The 21,134-nt window shown below is 41.4% G+C and overlaps 2 protein-coding genes across 4 annotated transcripts in view; one reads left to right on the top strand and one right to left on the bottom strand.

Moving 5' to 3' along the window:
• ADAMTSL1 (ADAMTS like 1) overlaps positions 1 to 21,134 on the bottom strand; it is a 1,187,598-nt gene that overhangs the window by 113,646 nt on the left and 1,052,818 nt on the right. The window lies entirely within an intron of this gene.
• On the top strand, positions 10,268 to 12,202 carry LOC141165971 (syncytin-2-like). Its single transcript, XM_073652121.1, has one exon. It carries the CDS (start codon positions 10,438 to 10,440, stop codon positions 11,962 to 11,964), a length of 1,527 nt encoding a protein of 508 aa, XP_073508222.1. The 5' UTR covers positions 10,268 to 10,437; the 3' UTR covers positions 11,965 to 12,202.

Genomic DNA, 21,134 nt, shown 5'->3' with positions numbered 1-21,134 from the left:
CATGGTATACTAACCACATTCTACTCTGCTCTTAAAACTGAATTTTCTTTCAATGGTTGCCTACATTTAGATATAGCACCTTACTTCTTTTTAATAAAAGGTCATAAATCCTTTAACACTCTCCACAATATGAGGCAACGTTTTAAGTAGTCGGAGAAAGTGGCAAAGCTTTTTTCAGCTGAAGGTGCATGTGTGACTCACATTTATATTAGCCTACATATATTAATCCATACAATCTGCATATTCCAATGCAATTAGTACAGAAATTGTCACGTTGTACAGGAAATGCATAAAACAATAACAAATATGTTGATTAAAATTGATTCTTTATACATGTTATATATGCATATATATTATATAATATTATTTGTATCATTGCAAAATGTATGGTCTTGCCTAACTTTAGACTGGGATTAAACAGAGGTTTGGGACACACATTTTCTGGATTTCTGGTGACTAGCAAGTTGCAACATAACGTTCACTTTATTTATTACCATGTCACTTGTATTTAGCCATGTGACGTGTTGTTGTGCTCAAAATCACAGAGACGCTCCAACCTTACATATTAAATTAGCCAATCAGCAGAGTTTTTGTCATTTCAAGAGAACATGTCACCGGTTCAAAAGTGACGGGTTTTCTCTCTCATATAATTCTCTCTGCTCCCCTAAATGGGTTATCCGGGACTATTTCGTTTTTTTACTATGGGTCTAAGAACTAACAGGCATGTAGCTGATAACTACCTGTCTGTTGTGACGGGCGCCGACAGCTTCTGCTGGCAATTAATCGGCTTCAGATGACTTCACATCAACAGAACATCGGTTTCTATTCAGCTCTGTTCTGATTGACAGCTGGTTCCCCGCTGCCCAACTGCGGGGAGATGGATGTCAATCAGCAGGACATCGACAGTCCTGTCCCGTGAACAGAGCAGCCTGGAAACAGAAGAGCTGTTCTGATGAGGAGGAGCAGCTGAATCACAGGCAATATCAGGTGCCAGGTAGAACAGGCAGGTAGTTAGCACCCATTTAAGTAATCCTTTGTATTATTATTATTATTTTTTTTTAAATCCGCCATATGATTCCAGAGATATGGCCCTAGGGCCATCTAAAAATTTAGAGGCAATTTTACAGCCTTTTCCAAGAGGGCATTAAAGTTCTAAAAAAACGGAATAGAAATTGCTTTGTGATCATTTTATTTTTTTGTAAAATGTTCTACTAGTTTTCATTAACTTACCAACTATTTAACCAGATAACAGAAATTTTGCATAGAATTTCAAAAATGCATGCTTATAAAATTCTAGAAAATGCAGCTTGTACGATCTACAAAGCATTTAATCGCTGCCACAATCAAAAAGCAGGGGCTTGTACAAACATAAAGCAAAATTAAAGTTCGGTAACTCAGGGCTATTTGCAGACAAATTGGAAGGGAACAAAAGCACAAAAACTCTTTCGGGCCAATCTGATATTTGCCTGGAATGTACACTTTGCCTTGATGCAGCTAAATCTACCGGCTGAATGGTTTCCTAAAGTTTGCAGCAATCTACATTATTCTAGTTCTCTCTTTGAGCTCACTGTTTTTTTCCTTCTTGGCACAATCTGCAGGAAATAGTAAGCGGTGGATTTTGTTTAGCTTGTGCTTTGAAAATCTTCCAAGTTTCATAGCACAAAAATGTACAATGTCATTCTACCAGCAAGGCACAAGCTGAATTATTGTACTCGCTCTATTCTGCGATGATGTGAAAATAAAGATATTGTTGGCTGCTAATTTCCAGGATTGTGACTGTAAATAGTAACATAATGCATTATCTGTATCACCTTCAACTGTGGTACAATGTCAAAAGGATTTCCAACTGCTCAACCTCTCCGTGAAAGGGTCAACTTTATCCAGTTTTACAAAATATTTTGAAGAATTTGTACTTTTTTTTCTTAGATTTTTTACTAGGGTAAAATGCACAAAATAGAAACAGAATGTATGAATTTCAGTTTTACATTAAAACAAATTTCTCAAATACATTCTACTGGTTCACGTCTACAACAGGCAGGAAATTGTTAAATTGGCATGGGCAGGGTTTCTTATTTTGGTAACAAGCACTTTCCTGCAGTGACAGTGTTGCGGTTAAGCTGGTTAAATTTGAGGCTGGACACGGAGCCAGAGGCTGATCTACTGTCAAAATGTGACTTTTAACCAACAGTAAGGACATTGTGCATGGAAGCTAAAGTATAATAAGACCAAATTCACTAGGCAAGTGGAAAAACAATTAAAGAGAGGGGGCTGTCTGAAAAAATTTGGATAGTGCACAGTGACTTATTGATGTTGTCACGCTCAGCTTGGGGCTGATTTGTGACCATCTCACAGTGTATAGCCTTAAATAAAGAATTAACAGTATAAGAGATTTACAAAATTAAATAATGATTAATGCCACACAGAAACCACCGACTAAATGCCATAAGTACCTCATTAACTCTATTACAGGGCTTATAAAGTTGGAGAAGTTGGTTATTTAGTCAGGTGGCAGGACAGATTGTTCATGTGGATAATAAAGATTTTGAGCGGGCAGATTTAATACTGTTAATGCATTTAATTCAATTCAATTGTGAGCTGAACAAAATGGCAGCACAGTGTGAGACAGGATTACAAGAAAACCAAAAAGTCTTAAACTTAATTTCGAGCTTTTCACAAAAGTGCTAAGCATATGGAATCCACACTGTATTGTGTCAGGAATTAGTTACATTCCCATATACAGGAGTAAAATAATAACTAAACAAAAGAAATTGGGAAGGGAGGGAGTTATTAAAAACTAATAAGGCTCTGTTTCAATTGGCTTTAGTTTTTACATGATCTTTGATGGACCTGTTCTGATACATTTGGGTTGCATGGTGGCTCAGTAGTTAGCACTGTTGCAGCACTAAGGACAGGGTTACTGTTATAGCAGAAGATGGAGTCCCTCAAGTTTAAAGGCCCCATCTATGCTATATAAGTCTGACAGTTATTTTAGGTGAAAACAACAGCTATGAATGTTCCTTCTTGTATCAATAGCGTGTCCTTGGGAGAAGATAAAGTGATTCTCCCTGGCCAGATGTTTCTTCTTGTAGCAATAATGTGTTCTTGCAGAAAGATGAAATGACCTTGCTAACTAGAAAAGTCTAATTAAATATTTTAAAGCATACAGAAACTAGCTTTTTTCGCTTGTTCAGCTAAACTGTATAATCGAACCATATATGGCAAATCCGTTTCCTGCCTTTAGGGTGTATATTAGCCCTGTGTTTTGTAATAAAGTTTTTAGAGTATGTTTAGACACAAACATCCTGTCCTGTGTCTTCATTCTCTCCAAGCTCGTAATCCAAAGGATAGAAGACCCAAAATTCAGTGACGACAGCTGGCGCCTCGAACAGGGACCTTGAGTTAATCTACCCAAGGGTGCTCGACCGGTCCGAGACGTGGGACAAGTGAAGCTCTCTGTTGGTGACATATACAGCGCTGAGGTAAGAATAACTGTTATATTCTACCTAATTATATCACTGCATAGAAGAGACTCCCTCACCCCCGAGTGGTCGGCTCCCCAGGTAATTCAACAGATTGTTGTCTGGCTCGGGTCCCTTTGAACCAGTAGAATCCCTCAGATAAATTGACAGTCCTGCCTTCTATCCTTTGGAGAATTTAAGAATGAAAGTATGGATCCGATGATTGTGGTGTGGGTGTGTCTCGGGATTGGTGTTTTTGGTCTGTTTTTCTGGTTGGCGTATAAGTCCTAGAAGGCTAGTAGTGGAATGGTTCAGAAACCTTTGTGGCCCATTGTCTAAGTGACCATTGTCTAAGTGACTGAGGAGTCTCTTCTAGGTGAGGAGAACCGAAAAAAAAATGGGGAACCAAAATGCCAAGGAAGGCATTATAGCCAAAGACTTAGTGGTACGCAGAGAAGGGAAACAGGCACTGATTGGAATTGACAAAATATTGTGTAAAGCGGGAATGAATGAGAATGGAGAGATGAATGGAGAGAAATGGAAATCCTTCTTTAACTCTTATCATGGATGGCTGAAAGATAAGGGTCTGTTGGAGACAGTGGATGTATGGATGAATGCATGCGCTTATTTTGAAGGAAAGATTGAAGAATTAGGAGATGGACGTTACAGACTGACAAAAACTGGAATGACAGATTTTCCTCCTTGTCCGCTCCCGACGTCACCCCCACTGTCCGCTCCCGACGTCACCCCCACCCCAGTACCAGAATTCCCAGGAACCTAAATGTTGGGTTTGCCCCAGATGTGGACAGCAGAATCCCTTGACAGTAGACATCTGTGTGGCATGTGGAGGACAGAGACCCCACCCAGCTAGACAATTCCCAATGAGGACGGTAGTTGTGCCAGGAGCACCGGGAGCAGCAGCAGGGGGGGATGCAGTGGTTCCAGGTCAGGAAGCTCGTACAATGTTAATGTATAGACTATGGAGTCCTTCAGAGCAGTTGGCACTGATCTCCCAGCTGCCAGACCCATCCCAGTCCCCTATGGGTTTCGCTAGAATGATCACCACCATACAGGATACGTATCATGCCACTAGAATAGATCTGCAGGGGGTAATTAAGGGAAAATTGGCAGATGAAGCCCGCCATGATAGGTTGATAGATGAGACAAAAAAACAGTATGCCAATAGGACCGGACCCATAGATGCAGAATCTAATGATGCAGCAGCTGGAGTCCTATTCGCAGCAGCGTTGGTAAAAGCATGTCAAGACAGGCAAGCAGAAAAGCAAGTTACACTAGAAGATAGAGTGCAGGGAAAGGAGGAAGATCCTAAGGATTATTTCTATGCACTAAAGAAAACCTGGTCAGAAATGGGGTTCAACCCCAGGAATAAGACTAGTGAGAGGGTATTAGCAAGTGCTTTCATGAATGGACTAAAGAAAGAGATTGCAGAGAAGGTAAAAGCAAGTAGACCGGACTGGAGATCAGTGAAGGCAGAAGATTTAGCTAGAATAGCTCAGGGGGCACAGCATGACATAGCGCAGGCAAAAAGAGCTGCCAGAATACATATAGTAGAGACGACCCCCAGAAACAACAGAGGCAGAGGACGGACTGAAGGAGGAGGACAGAAACTGTGTTACGGATGTAAAAAGCCAGGACATTTTAGAAAGAACTGTAGGACCAACCTGTATCCAAATGCTCAGAGTACGGGTCCTCCAGCCGACCAAACAACGCCCCCATAGGATGAGGGTAGCTTGCACATGAACCCCCTCATCTCCTTACCCCCAACTCCCAGTTGTATAGTGCAGGTGAACCTACCAGGGGGACATGAAATCGATTTCCAAGTAGATACAGGCGCCGACAATTCAGTAATTACGCAAGGTGATTGGCCATACACTGACACTGATTTTTCACATCATGTCATTGCCACCCCCTTCAATTCCCCGTCTGTCCTGCTTCCTGTCACTAAAAGAATTCCCCTGCAAATTCAAGGAGCTACTGTACATAGCCAGCTCATGGTATCGCCCTGAGGCCAATGTAACCTTTCGGGAAATGATGTGTTGTCCCAATTACAAGCACATATTGAGTATCATCCCGATGGCACTGTCACCATGACCCCAGGTTTAAAACCAAGTACCCTTTGCAAAATTATGTCACTAGATATTGCCAGCATAGAAGAGACAAATGAGTTTCCCCCGATATTGGAGCAGGCTGTACCACATGATTTTTGGGCCTCAGACAAAACAGATGTTGGTAGGTTAAGAGTTCAACCAGTAATGGTGAAATTAAAACCAGGAGCCATCTTGCCTCAACAGAGGCAGTATCCCCTTAGCTCGGCTCAGGAGAATGCCATAGCCCAGCAGGTCCAAAAATTACTACAGAGAGGAGTCCTAGTCAAAACCCAGTCCCCTTGCAACACTCCCCTGTTCCCAGTAAAGAAAAAGAGTGTGCCAGGACAACCAGCCGCATATACAGTCATATGAAAAAGTTTGGGCACCCCTATTAATCTTAAGCTTAATGTTTTATAAAAATTGGTGTTTTTGCAACAGCTATTTCAGTTTGATATATGTAATAACTGTTGGACACAGTAATGTTTCTGCCTTGAAATGAGGTTTATTGTACTAACAGAAAATGTGCAATCTGTATTCAAACAAAATTTGACAGGTGCATAAATATGGGCACCTCACCAGAAAAGTGACATTAATATTTAGTAGATCCTCCTTTTGCAAAAATAACAGCCTCTAGTCGCTTCCTGTAGCTTTTAATGAGTTCCTGGATCCTGGATGAAGGTATTTTTGACCATTCCTCTTTACAAAACAATTCCAGTTCAGTTAAGTTTGATGGTCGCCGAGCATGGACAGCCCCCTTCAAATGATCCCACAGATGTTCAATGATATTCAGGTCTGGGGACTGGGATGGCCATTCCAGAACAATGTAATTGTTCCTCTGCATGAATGCCTGAGTAGATTTGGAGCGGTGTTTTGGATCATTGTCTTGCTGAAAGATCCATCCCCTGCGTAACTTCAACTTTATCACTGATTCTTGAAAATTATTGTCAAGAATCTGCTGATACTGAGTGGAATCCATGCGTCCCTCAACTTTAAGAAGATTCCCGGTGCCGGCATTGGCCACACAGCCCCAAAGCATGATGGAACCTCCACCAAATTTTACTGTGGGTAGCAAGTGTTTTTCTTGGAATGCTGTGTTTTTTGCCACCATGCATAACGCCTTTTTGTATGACCAAACAACTCAATCTTGGTTTCATCAGTCCATAGGACCTTCTTCCAAAAAGAAATTGGCTTCTCCAAATGTGCTTTTGCATACCTCAGCCGACTCTGTTTGTGGCGTGCTTGCAGAAACGGCTTCTTTCGCATCACTCTCCCATACAGCTTCTCCTTGTGCAAAGTGCGTTGTATAGTTGACCGATGCACAGTGACACCATCTGCAGCAAGTTGATGCTGCAGCTCTCTGGAGGTGGTCTGAGGATTGTCCTTGACTGATCTCACCATTCTTCTTCTCTGCCTTTCTGAAGTTTTTCTTGGCCTGCCACTTCTGGCCTTAACAAGAACTGTCCCTGTGTTCTTCCATTTCCTTACTATGTTCCTCACAGTGGAAACTGAGAGGTTAAATCTCTGAGACAGCTTTTTGTATCCTTCCCCTGAACAACTATGTTGAATAATCTTTGTTTTCAGATCATTTGACAGTTGTTTTGAGGAGCCCATGATGGCACTCTTCAGTGGAGCTTCAAACAGGAGAACAACTTGCAAGTGGCCACTTTAAGTAGCTTTTCTCATGATTGCATACACCTGGCTATGAAGTTCAAAGCTCAATGAGGTTACAAAACCAAAAAAAGTGCTTTAGTAAGTCAGTAAAAAGTAGGTAGGAGTATTTAAAACAAGAAAATGATAAGGGTGCCCATACTTATGCACCTGTCAAATTTTGTTTGAATGCAGATTGCACATTTTCTGTTAGTACAATAAACCTCATTTCAAGGCAGAAACATTACTGTGTCCAACAGTTATTACATATATCAAACTGAAATAGCTGTTGCAAAAACACCAATTTTTAGAAAACATTAAGCTTAAGAATAATAGGGGTGCCCAAACTTTTTCATATGACTGTAGAATGGTCCATGACCTTCGGTTGGTTAACAAAGCCACAGAACTTCTAACACCAGTTGTGCCCAACCCACATACTCTTCTGTCACAGATACCTTCTAACTCTCTTTGCTTTTCAGTGGTTGATTTGGCAAATGCATTTTTCAGTGTACCATTACATCCTGACTGCCAGTACCTGTTTGCTTTCACATTCCAGGGTAGTCAATATACATGGACAGTGTTGCCACAGGGTGCCCAGAATTCACCCACAATGTACACTGCAAGTCTGCAGGAAATACTGGAGGGATGGTCTGAACCACATATCGTTGTTTTGCAATATGTCGATGACCTGCTCATTTGTGCCCCCTCCAGGAAACAATGCCATAGTGCAACTATATCGCTTATGTTGTTTCTCTATCACGCTGGCTGCAAGGCATCGAAAGATAAGCTTCAGTTTTGTAAATCTTCAGTCACCTTTTTGGGACATTGCATTACACCAGGAGCTCGTCATTTAACAAATGCACGCAAACAAGCAGTACAGGCATTCACCATCCCCATTAATGTTGCAGCCCTCAGAACTTTTCTTGGACTTGTTTCCTATTGCAGACAGTGGATTCATGCCCTCTCTGTTTTAATGCAGCCCCTCTATGACTGTCTTACCCCAACACCTTTTGTACTAACATCAGAGGCAATAGACTGTTTTTATTCTCTCAAGAACCGTATTTTGGCCGCTCCAGCTTTGGGTACCCCTAATTATGAGCTCCCATTTACTCTGTACCTTCATGAACAAGCTGGACATGCAGCAGGAGTTTTAACTCAAACACACGGTGATAATCAGAGACCTGTTGCCTACTTTAGTGGCAGATTGGATGCGGTAGCCAGAGGTGCACCATCTTGCGTACGTGCTCTGCATGCTGTTGGACTATTACTCCATAAATCCGCAGACATTGTTCTTGACCACCCGCTCACCGTTCTAACACCTCATGATGTCTACACTATATTGAATCAAGTGCAACCCGCTCACCTCTCAGCAGCACGTCATCTTAGGTTACAATGTGCACTGTTAATGCCTCCTAATGTTTCTTTACAGAGGTGTACTACCCTGAATCCAGCAACTTTGTTACCTCTCTCGGATCTAAAGGAGGAGTCAGGTACTGTGCTTTTTAAGGAAGATCCAAGAGAGGAAGTTCCTCATGACTGTGTACAAATGATGGCACAAGAAACGGCAGGTTTACCTACTGTATTTGAATATGAATTACAAAATGCAGATTTTGAATTTTTTTGTAGATGGATCCCGTCATCAGGACGATTCAGATACCTTCCATACTGGATATGCAGTTGTCTCCCTCAATGCAGTAATCAAGGCAGAACCAATGCTCCCACACCAGTCGGCTCAAGAAGCTGAACTTAGGGCCCTAACGGAGGCCTGTAAACTAGCGGAAGGTAGTATTGTTAACATTTACACAGATTCTAGGTACGCATTTGCATGATTTTGGTCCAATATGGAAGTCAAGAGGTTTCCTGACGGCAGCAGGACACCCCATTAAGAATGCTGATGCGGTCCAGCAGTTAATTGATGCGCTACAACTACCCAAACAAGTAGCTGTCATAAAGGTAAGAGCACATACCAGACGCACCGACCAGGTAAGCAGAGGAAACGCGATGGCAGATGCAGCGGCAAAAACAGCAGCCTGTAAGCCGCAACAAGGGTCAACAGTACGTCAGTTAAGTGCCCCTAAAAACCCCTTTGTGTCGGAGGACATCTTATCCCAAATGCAGGCTCAGGCTCAAAAGGAGGAGGTCGATAAGTGGTTAAAGGAAGGTGCATGCCTGAATGAAGCAAATGGGGTATGGGGGAAAGGGACACGACGATGCCTTCCAAGGGCACTGTACCCAGCAGCTGCCCAGATACTACATGGGCCGACACACCAATCTAAAACGGGTGTGATGAGTGTGATGCAGAAACATTGGGTGGCACCAGGATTCTCCACCTGTATTGAAAACCTGGTACAAGGGTGCATGATATGTGCTACACATAATCAGGGTAGAGTAGTTAAAACACCACCCAAACACACCCCCCGGCCCCTCTATCCATTCCAGAGACTGCAAATTGATTATATTCAGCTGCCAAAGTCAGGATCATGGGAATATGTGTTGGTCTGTATTGATTTGTTCTCAGGATGGCCAGAGGCTTTCCCGATTGCCAAAGCCACGGCTGCGGCAACCGGAAAGAAACTGCTTGCGGAGATGGTCTGCAGGTATGGGGTACCAGAGGTAATTGAGAGTGACAGAGGTACACACTTCACAGGTGAAATAATGAATGAAGTCATGTCAGCTCTAGGAATTCAACAAGCATTCCATACCCCATATCACCCACAAAGTAGTGGTAAAGTGGAAAGACTGAATGGGACATTGAAATTAAAAATTCAGAAAGCCATGGCTGAGACAGGAAAACCATGGCCGGACTGTTTACCACTTGCTCTGTTTTCAGTAAGATACACGCCTAATAGAAAGACTGGACTCTCTCCATATGAGATATTGTTTGGCAACGTACCCAGCCTAGGGTGTTTCTATCCGCAAGCATTAGAAATGAACAACCATGTGCTAAGTTCCTATGTGAGGGCTTTACACAAAAAGATTAAGCAAGTACATGATAATGTCTTCAGTTCTCTTCCAGATCCAGATCAAGACTCTAGCAGCCATACGCTGCAACCTGGAGACTGGGTGGTTATAAAAAGACACGTGAGGAAAAGCCTAGATCCACGGTTTGACGGACCCTTTCAACTTCTGCTGACCACAAGTACAGCCGTTAAGCTAGAGGGAAAAGAGACCTGGATCCACGCGTCCCATTGCAAAAAGATACTAGGAGAACCAGCGGACAAAGAATGATGACATTGTTTATACTTACCTGCATACTTGCGACCACAGGTGCATGGACTAGGTTAGGCACCATGGATGGAGACGACAATAGATTCATTAGACACCATCTTGCTCTAATCGATGGACTAAAGGAGCAAAACCAGACCATTGCTAATTGTTGGATATGTACACATGCCCCTGTGACGTCCACTAGCATACCCTTTCTCGCTGTCCCAGTCTCATGGGAAGAGATAAACTTTTGGGTGAACTGTTCAGATACTTGGGCCAATAATGCCACACAGAGACTGTGGAATACCACTGTTGGGATTCCCGTAGTAGGATGGACAGAATTTCCGTGGTGGCAAGGGAACCTGACGGGTCAAATAATTCCCAGGTTGTATTTAGCATTTAAAGGAGGGGAGTGGGTACCCCGAAACAAAACAAAAATTACTGATTTTGGTAAGATACCACAACAAGGGTTAAAAGTAAGTTTCAAGCCCACCTCAGGCAGTAGTGATGCCTTTAAACCTTCCCTGTTGGAAAGATATCTACACACTTCTTATTGGGTGAATAATGTCTATTTTAAAAACGGGACAAGTGATACCTGTGCCAAGATACCTGGCAATTTACAGTGTAATGAAAGCTCAAGTTATCAGAACGGTGCACCTACATGTGGCAATCCTGCTGCTGGCTATTGTTCTCCCTTAGGTCAGCAGCCTGGGTGGTGTATGATGTCAAATGTTTCTAAGTTTGTTGATTTAGTTCACCGTCTAATACTGCAACATTCAGCATTATGGAATCTCCCCGCATCCATGTATTGGGTATGTGGAGACAAGGCTCTCAAGTGGCTCCCAGTAGGAGTAACAGGAACTTGTACCTTAGCCAGATTGACCCCCGCAACTTATATTGTTACTCCAGACCAGCTAGATCCTTTGTCTATCCCAAAACATACACTGCATAAGCGATCAGCAGACAATAAAGAAAGACCAAGTGGGAGACCCCATATAGTTCAAATGGGAGGGGTAAACAAATTTTTCAGTGCATTGTTTATATACCCTATGTTGACACAAACGTGGGATAAATTAGTAGAAGCTACGGACTATCTTGATGATCAGATTTGGGATATTTTAGAAGTAGTTAACGGATCTCTTGCAGTACAGAATCAATTGATTATTGTCATGAACCAACATACCCTTGTACTAGATTATTTAACAGCAGCACAAGGAGGGATGTGCCAGATAATAGGGCCCGCATGCTGTCATTACATAGACAATTCTAGTGTACTGACGCTGAAGCATAAGTTGGAAGATGTGGTAAAATTAAGGAGACTTTATGATGAGGCCAACCTCAAGAATCAGGATTCCTGGTGGGCAAACACCTTTTCCTTTCTAAATCCCGCAAATTGGTTTAAAGGTATTGGTGGGTGGTTGGCTGGTATAGTACAAGCTATTTTACAGGTTTTGCTAATGTGTCTTGCGGTTTATTTGGTTTTTAAGCTTTTTCTAATGTGTATTCAGCGTTGTACTAAAAGAAAACATAGAAATTCGTATTGATAAATGAAGGAACAAAAGGATGGAATGTTATAGCAGAAGATGGAGTCCCTCAAGTTTAAAGGCCCCATCTATGCTATATAAGTCTGACAGTTATTTTAGGTGAAAACAACAGCTATGAATGTTCCTTCTTGTATCAATAGCGTGTCCTTGGGAGAAGATAAAGTGATTCTCCCTGGCCAGATGTTTCTTCTTGTAGCAATAATGTGTTCTTGCAGAAAGATGAAATGACCTTGCTAACTAGATAACTCTAATTAAATATTTTAAAGCATACAGAAACTAGCTTTTTTCGCTTGTTCAGCTAAACTGTATAATCGAACCATATATGGCAAATCCGTTTCCTGCCTTTAGGGTGTATATTTGCCCTGTGTTTTGTAATAAAGTTTTTAGAGTATGTTTAGACACAAACATCCTGTCCTGTGTCTTCATTCTCTCCGAGAAAGGATAGAAGACCCAAAATTTAGTGACGACAGTTACCAACATGACTTTTCATTTTTTTTCTGGACAGGTTATCAAAAAATCACGGACAGACAATATTTTTTACAGACACGTTGGAAAACTATAATAAATCATCATGATTATAAGTGATACATGTCTACAGCCCAGAATTCTGACCGGAAGACAGATCATCAGCTGAATTCACTGCAAACTGTAAAATTATGACAATTTACTGTCAAAATATTCTGTATAAGTATCTCCAGCTTCAAAAAAATCTGTTTTTTTGATGGACAAGTCAAAAAAGTTTGCTAGTTTTACGGCCATTCTTGGAATTTCTGGATGGTTGGCAACCCTGGCTGAGGGACTGGGTTCAAATCCTACCAAAGACAACATCGTAAAAGAGTTTGCGTCTGTTTCCTGCGTGTCCTCTGGTTTGCTCTCACACTCCAAAGACATAATGACAGGGAATTTAGATTGTGAGACCCAATGGGGACAGTAATGATGAAGTATGTAAAGCGCTGTGATATATCATGGCGCTATATAATAATCAATGCAGAATAAATAAGTAGTTTATTTCCTAAAATGCTTTAATCATGGATAAATGAACACAGTAGACTATAGTATTATGACTAAACAGAGTCTAAAAATATTGATTACTCTGGCAATGTGCATTATACATGCACTGAATACATTATACTATTTTACCTTTAGTTTACCCTACCAGAATTTATATTAGGCTGCATGTACACATAGTTTTTACCAATTTATTTTATTTTTTTATTAAAAGCAAGTAATGTTTCCAAAAAACAAGGCACATGTGATTTGGGTATAAAAGCTAAAGTCGGCTGAACCTGCCAATATCAGCGGGATTAGCTGATAGTTTAATTTGTATGTGGGATTCTCGACTTTACCCCGACAGAAGATGTCAAGGGAGACTTTTGACTTTTAGCAGCTGATCCGTCTACACTGTGTTCCAAATTATTATGCAAATAATATTTTCTCAGATTTTCCCAAATTACCTATATGAATTGCAGTCCTTGTAATTTTCCAGTCAAATAACTATTAGAGTACAATTGAAAGGTTTTTGCACAAACTGCCTATGATAACAGTATATTTTAAAAAGAATAAAACACTCAAACTGCACTCAAAATGCATGTTCCAAATTATTATGCACAGCAGAGTTTTCAACCTTTTCATTTTAATAAAGAACAAAAAAATGGTCATTTTTGAAATTATAAGCATTAGCAGGTTATTACAAACTGAGATCAAACAGTTTTCAACTCAAAACTTTATTCTAGGTGATGTTACATTTGCACATAGGACCCCTTGTTCGAAAGGAGCTTCTGAACTCTCTCGTCCATTGAATTTGTCAGGTTTTGGATGGTTTCTGCTTTAATTGTTTTGCATGAGGACAGAATACCCTCCCAGAGCTGTTGCTTAGATGTGAACTGCCTCCCGCCATCATAGACACTCCTTTTGATGATGCTCCAGAGGTTCTCAATGGGGTTGAGGTCAGGGGAGCATGGGTGCCACACCATAAGTTTGTCCCCTTTTATGCCCATAGCAACCAGAGATGCAGATGTGTTATGTGCAGCATGAGACGGGGCATTATCATGCATGAAATGATCTCGATGGTCCAGATGGATGGAGTGGAGGATGGCTGGTTGATGGACACCCCATGCAAACACGGCTACGGCGCTAACAAGGAGGAGGTGGAGTAATGTTTTGGGCTGGAATCATGGGTAGAGAGATTGTCGGCCCTTTTAGAATCCCTGAAGGGGTAAAGATGAACTCCATAATGTATGTTGAGTTTCTCAAACAGCACTTCCTTCCATGGTTCAAGAAGAAGAACCGTGCATTCCGCAGCAAGATCATTTTCATGCATGATAATGCCCCGTCTCATGCTGCACATAACACATCTGCATCTCTGGCTGCTATGGGCATAAAAGGAGACAAACTTATGGTGTGGCACCCATGCTCCCCTGACCTCAACCCCATTGAGAACCTCTGGAGCATCATCAAAAGGAGTGTCTATGATGGTGGGAGGCAGTTCACATCTAAGCAACAGCTCTGGGAGGGTATTCTGTCCTCATGCAAAACAATTAAAGCAGAAACCATCCAAAACCTGACAAATTCAATGGACGAGAGAGTTCAGAAGCTCCTTTCGAACAAGGGGTCCTATGTGCAAATGTAACATCACCTAGAATAAAATTTTGAGTTGAAAACTGTTTGATTTCAGTTTGTAATAACCTGCTAATGCTTATAATTTCAAAAATAACCATTTTTTTGTTCTTTATTAAAATGAAAAGGTTGAAAATGCTGCTGTGCATAATAATTTGGAACATGCATTTTGAGTGCAGTTTGAGTTTTTTATTTTTTTAAAAATATACTGTTATCATAGGCAGTTTGTACAAAAACCTTTCAATTGTACTCTAATAGTTATTTGACTGGAAAATTACAATGACTGCAATTCATATAGGTAATTTGGGAAAATCTGAGAAAATATTATTTGTATAATAATTTGGAACACAGTGTATTCTGCAAGGAGATAAACCGCTGCCAAAGTCACCCGGCAACGGCTCTCTCATAGATACAGAGAAGCACTTAGATGAGCCAAGTGTTCCTGTGGATCGGGGAGTATGGACAGATACCTGTCAACTAAACGATCAATCTACCAAATGAGTATGAGAACCTTTAGGTATCATGCGCAAAGAATTTTAAAGCTCCATACAGCCGTGAGTTTCATGGAACCATGCAGCCAATAATTGTAGCTTGCGTTTGTCTGGTAGCAGGTAGCAAATACACCCATACGCTATGCAGGCAAGTACTCGAAGCCAATCATGTAAGGACATGATTGGTTTGAGAAATTCAATGCCAATGTGAACTAAAAATTATAGATGGCAGAAAAACAACCAACTAATGTGATAAAAGACCCACTAGGAAATAATGTAAGGTACTACACTGTAACATTCAATATAAAAAAGTACATATTTTATGGCTAGTACTGTCTCACTCTTGTTTTTGTAGATGTTCAAGCACAATGCCATGGTCACAAAATGCTACTGTGAATATTAAAATAGTTTTTACAGGACTTTTCTTTTCATTTCCCCAATATTGCTAAGAACTTACAGACAGGTAGTTGCTAACTACCTTCCTGTTCTTCCCAGCCCCGATTTCTGCTAGCTCAGAGCAGTTATGAACAGCTCCTGCCAGCAACTCTCCAGCTTCCTGTGACGTCATGTCGCCAGAGCTGCTTCTTCTCTTCCCCTCTGTTCTGTTGATGGAGTATCACTGCCAATGTCATGTTGACTGACAGTTGTCTACCCGCTGTCTAAATGCAGTGACACCAGTCAGCAGAGTAAACTGGAAGAGGAACAGCTAATGTGTTGCTGTGAGGTCAAATGAAAGAGATTAACTGTCATGGAAGGATTGTGAATAGGGATGAGCGGACCAGTGGAATTTCGAGTTCTGGTACCCGACCCGAACTTTAGTCCAAAGTTCGGTTCGGTTTCCAGAACAGTACCCGAACTTCATCCATTGAAAATAAAGGAGACCTGAATTTCCGGGGAAACTCTGTGTTCAGTGTTCAGCTCCTGACAGTGACTGTCCAGAACGAACGCCGAACATTTCTAATCTGGTTTGCTCATCTCTAATTGTGAACGCTCTGAGCCAGCGGAGATTGGCGCCCGGCAGAACTGGCAAGTAGTTAGCAACTATCTTCCTGTACGTTCTTAGCCCCTTACGGGAAAATAACCAGAGGCCCGAGTAACCTCTTTAACTATTTATGAATGATTTCTAAAAAATGTACCATTCTACTCTACTGTGCAACGAGTTAATGCTGATGTTACTCAGTTTTATTTTCTCTTTTCAGTTACTGGTCTGTATGCATGGGAGTCCATGCTTGTCAAACACACATCCAAACTAATTGTCGCATGTAAGACCTGACCTTGTATGACATATACACTGGTTCTTTTTACCATTACCTATGTTTGATACGTCAGTGTAGCGATTCTAAACAACTGTCAAATTTAATGATGAAAATTGAAGACGACAAAATATTTAAGTTTACTCTTCACATGGATACAAAATGGATATTCCTTTTACACTGATATACAGTATGTTGCCATCAATTGTCTTTAATATTCTTGTGCAAAAGTTTCTACTACAAACAATGTTTAGGAATGAATACATGTGGTATAAATTGGAAATATTAGAAAAAATATTTAGTTTTGCTGGTAGTTTTGCTGGCAAACACGTGGATTTCTGAATGCCCTATTTAGATGACTAGGGAAAACTCAAAAATGTCTACAATATTTGCCACATGTGAACATGCCCTTATACAGTTTAGATGTTCCATTGAAAGTGGTATCTGTATGATTCACGTTTTTTTTCTAATAAATATATATATATAGTACGGACCAAAAGTTTGGACACACATTCTCATTTAAAGATTTTTCTGTATTTTCATGACTATGAAAATTGTACATTCACACTGAAGGCATCAAAACTATGAATTAACACATGTGGAATTATATACTTAACAAAAAAAGTGTGAAACAACTGAAAATATTTCTTATATTCTAGGTTCTTCAAAGTAGCCACCTTTTGCTTTGATGACTGCTTTGCACACTCTTGGCATTCTCTTGATGAGCTTCAAGATGTAGTCACCGGAAATGATTTTCACTTCACAGGTGTGCCCTGTCAGGTTTAATAAGTGGGATTTCTTGCCTTATAAATGGGGTTGGGACCATCAGTTGTGTTGTGCAGAAGTCAGGTGGATACACAGCTGATAGCCCTACTGCATAGACTGTCAGAATTTGTATTATGGCAAGAAAAAAGCAGCTAAGTAAAGAAAAACGAGTGGCCATCATTACTTTCAAACTTTGAAAGTGTCCCCAAGTGCAGTTGCAAAAACCATCAAGCGCTACAAAGAAACTGGCTCACATGAGGACCGCCCCAGGAAAGGAAGACCAAGAGTCACCTCTGCTTCTGAGGATAAGTTTATCCGAGTCACCAGCTTCAGAAATCGCAGGTTAACAGCAGCTCAGATTAGAGACCAGGTCAATGCCACACAGAGTTCTAGCAGCAGACACATCTCTACAACAACTGTTAAGAGGAGACTTTGTGCAGCAGGCCTTCATGGTAAAATAGCTGCTAGGAAACCACTGCTAAGGGGAGGCAACAAGCAGAAGAGACTTGTTTGGGCTAAAGAACACAAGGAATGGACACTAGACCAGTGAAAATCTGTGGTTTGGTCTGATGAGTCCAAATTTGAGATCTTTGGTTCCAACCACCAAGTCTTTGTGCGACGCAGAAAAGGTGAACGGATGGACTCTACATGCCTGGTTCCCACTGTGAAGCATGGAGGAGTAGGTGTGATGGTGTGGGGGTGCTTTGCTGGTGACACTGTTGGGGATTTATTCAAAATTGAAGGCATACTGAACCAGCATGGCTACCACAGCATCTTGCAGCGGCATGCTATTCCATCCAGTTTGTGTTTAGTTGGACCATCATTTATTTTTCAACAGGACAATGACCCCAAGCACACCTCCAGGCTTTATAAGGGCTATTTGACCAAGCAGGAGAGTGATGGGGTGCTACGCCAGATGACCTGGCCTCCACAGTCACCAGAGCTGAACCCAATCGAGATGGTTTGGGGTGAGCTGGACGGTAGAGTCAAGGCAAAAGGGCCAACAAGTGCTAAGCATCTCTGGGAACTCCTTCAAGATTGTTGGAAGACCATTTCCAGTGACTACTTCTTGAAGCTCATCAAGAGAATGCAAAGAGTGTGCAAAGCAGTCATCAAAGCAAAAGGTGGCTACTTTGAAGAACCTAGAATATAAGACATATCTTCAGTTGTTTCACACTTTTTTGTTAAGTATATAATGCCACATGTGTTAATTCATAGTTTTGATGCCTTCAGTGTGAATGTACAATTTTCATAGTTATGAAAATACAGAAAAATCTTTAAATGAGAATGTGTGTCCAAACTTTTGGTCTCTAATGTATATATCTATATATATACTCATATATATCCACACATATTGTGTGTAGCACTAATTGCGGACCACTTATGAGTTAAGTTTAAAAAACACATTGCATCACCTCTGAAAACTGTGATTCATGAAAATGGCAATATATTGCCCAGTGTTATAGCTAAGTGTTGAATCGAGTCATAAAAGAAACCACGCTTAATCAACAAGTCAACTTGCCTGACGTATGTGCGAAATAATTTAAGAAATCTCATGACTTTCTTTGAAGTTCTTCTTTTTCAAGTGTAGATGTCAGCCAGCATACAAAGATTCGTTCTTGTTTGGATTTCAAACAATCGATCTGTTGATTGCGGTCTTGCCTTAAGGAACTTACATGCGTTCTGGTACTAGGACCACTTCCCTTCACTCAATATTTCTTCTGAAGCTACAGTATGAATCTAAAAATCTGAGCAAACACCAAAGCCAAGTTCTACTGCTGTGACATAATGTGAATGTTAAGAGGAAACAGCATGTATAACTAGGAGGACTGAGATTACTTCTAGAGCTGCAAACACTACATTTGGAGGAACCTAATATCTAATTGAATCAACCAGGTCAACCAGACATAGTGCATTGACACATTTTGTAAAAATCATTTGCAATCTTACACATTTCGATTTTGTAGATGTGCTGTTCAACCATATGACAATAGCCTTGGACTAAAAATTGGCATTACCACCATGGCTAAGTGTAGGAAATTTAAAGTGGTCCATGGTAGATACGTCTTTTGGTTACAGGGGTTCCTAAATGATTATTGAAGCACCACTCCAGCATTGTTTTTTTTTTTATATTCCAGCACTGTAGTGATGCTACTAATGTAAGGAAACCTGCACTTAGTCTTATTCTTACCAGCCACCATCTTCCCCTTCTATTGTTGCCGCTCCGGTCAGTCTGCACTAGTTTGTGACCTGCCGGATCACTCCAGTGTTTGCTGGGTGAGCTGGAGGTCACTTTTCAATGCAAGTCTACGATAGCCTCGTTCTGGCTCTCATACTCACACCTTGAGACTGTTACATCTGACTTCCAGTCAGAAGTTGTGGTCACAAGATGGCAGCATGGGACCGGAGAAGCGCGGATAACAGCAGAAGACGGCAGATGGTAAGTATAAGACCAAGTGCTGTTGCCTTACATTAGTAGCACCTCTCAAGTGATGCAATAAAAAAAAAATGTTGGAGTGGTGCTTTCAATCAAAGGGTTTTCACCTCTTTGAATTGCTAATAATCAGCTATAATCTGAGAGGAAACCTAGCAGTAAACGTTTGCTCACACCTTGCTTATTAGCCGCAGATTTTCCTTACAGATTTAGGGCTCGCTCACACCACCATATTTTCTGTCCAATGATTTTCTATGGGACCGTGCACATGTCCGTGTTTGATCCGATATTCAGGTCGCACTTTACCATACAAGTCAATGAGTCAGCGGAAAACATCCCACTGTGCTCAGATGATATCTGAGTGCAGTCCGATTTCCGCACACTGACACAATAGAGAAGATGGATAAATTTTGCTCTCCATCTTCTCCTCACAGTGAGGAGAATTGGATCATACTGTTATGCGCTTCAAAGAGGGACCCAAAAAGACTGTCACCAAACCAGCAAAGGTACAGCCACAGACGCACTTGGCAGAAGCTGCCCAGCTAGGTGAGTGCTTGAGGGCTGGGAATACTCTTCACCCAGCTCCTATTAAACTTTGTCAGAGCACTTCCCAGGCCCGCTGTCGCCGCACATCTGGCGTCTAGTGACGTGGCTGGTGCCCAGTCTAGGACCAGGTGAGTACCTTTGCAGGAACCCCAGAAAGCGCAACCAAAATAGAAAATGAGAAAACCCTGCTATAATAGCAAAACCTAATGCTAACACCACAAACCACCAAGAACATGGGAAACTGCAATAAACAGCAAAGGACTGAGCAGGGGGTAGGATTATATAGCCTGCCTAAAGATCATGTGCTGACTACCTCCCTATCATCCCCAGACAGCCACTCCCTGCTATGTTCAACAACAGGCTAGACAAAATACCACCATTGCTTATTGTCAAACAAAACAGCATCCTGCATTGCTTGGCAACCAGGGAAGACAGCATACCATCTTCATTGGGAAGAGAAATCAGTGAGGGAGACGGCGTCCTGTGTCCTCACAACACCAGAACTCGATGCCCCACAAGATTGGGACATTTTCCCTGCACGTTCCCGGGTCAGGACAATGGCAGCGCTTGCAACCGGAGTAGCGCCATACCGGACCAGCTCCATTACCAGGTGGGAGCACAGAACCACGTTTCGTAACATGTACTGTGCAGATACTCAGATCAAACGCTGATCAGAGTTTGATCAGAGTGTCGTTTGCATAATTTTCCTGATTCTCTCGGATGAAACAATCTACGGCCATCTGACCCTAGCCTTAAAGATGGAAAATCCACAGCAGATTAGAATACCAGAAAAGTGAATGAGATTTAAAAAATCTCATCCACATACAGTGGATAGTTTCAGTGTGGACATATTTTTTGTGCTGATATTCATTGTGGATTTTATTCTTTGTGATGCATAAGGTGAATTCAACAACAAAATCTGCATGTAATACTAGTGAAATCAGCAATAAAATCTGCAACAGAATCGTAAGCGTTCACCTATATGAATTAAAGGGGCGCAGATGTTTCAATTTCTCCAAAGTAAAATGTGCTCTTTGCAGCATAATCCCACTCTAGATCGTAGAT

This window comes from Phyllobates terribilis, unplaced genomic scaffold (assembly GCF_046119375.1).
Source record: "Phyllobates terribilis strain yellow unplaced genomic scaffold, ASM4611937v1 Scaffold_1__5_contigs__length_1240528914, whole genome shotgun sequence".
Taxonomy (NCBI): domain Eukaryota; kingdom Metazoa; phylum Chordata; class Amphibia; order Anura; family Dendrobatidae; genus Phyllobates; species Phyllobates terribilis.
This window is presented reverse-complemented; position numbering and strand designations above follow the sequence as displayed.

Excerpts from the sequence above, each read along its gene's own strand:
- LOC141165971 (XM_073652121.1), top strand. The coding sequence starts at position 10,438 with ATGATGACATTGTTTATACTTACCTGCATACTTGCGACCACAGGTGCA.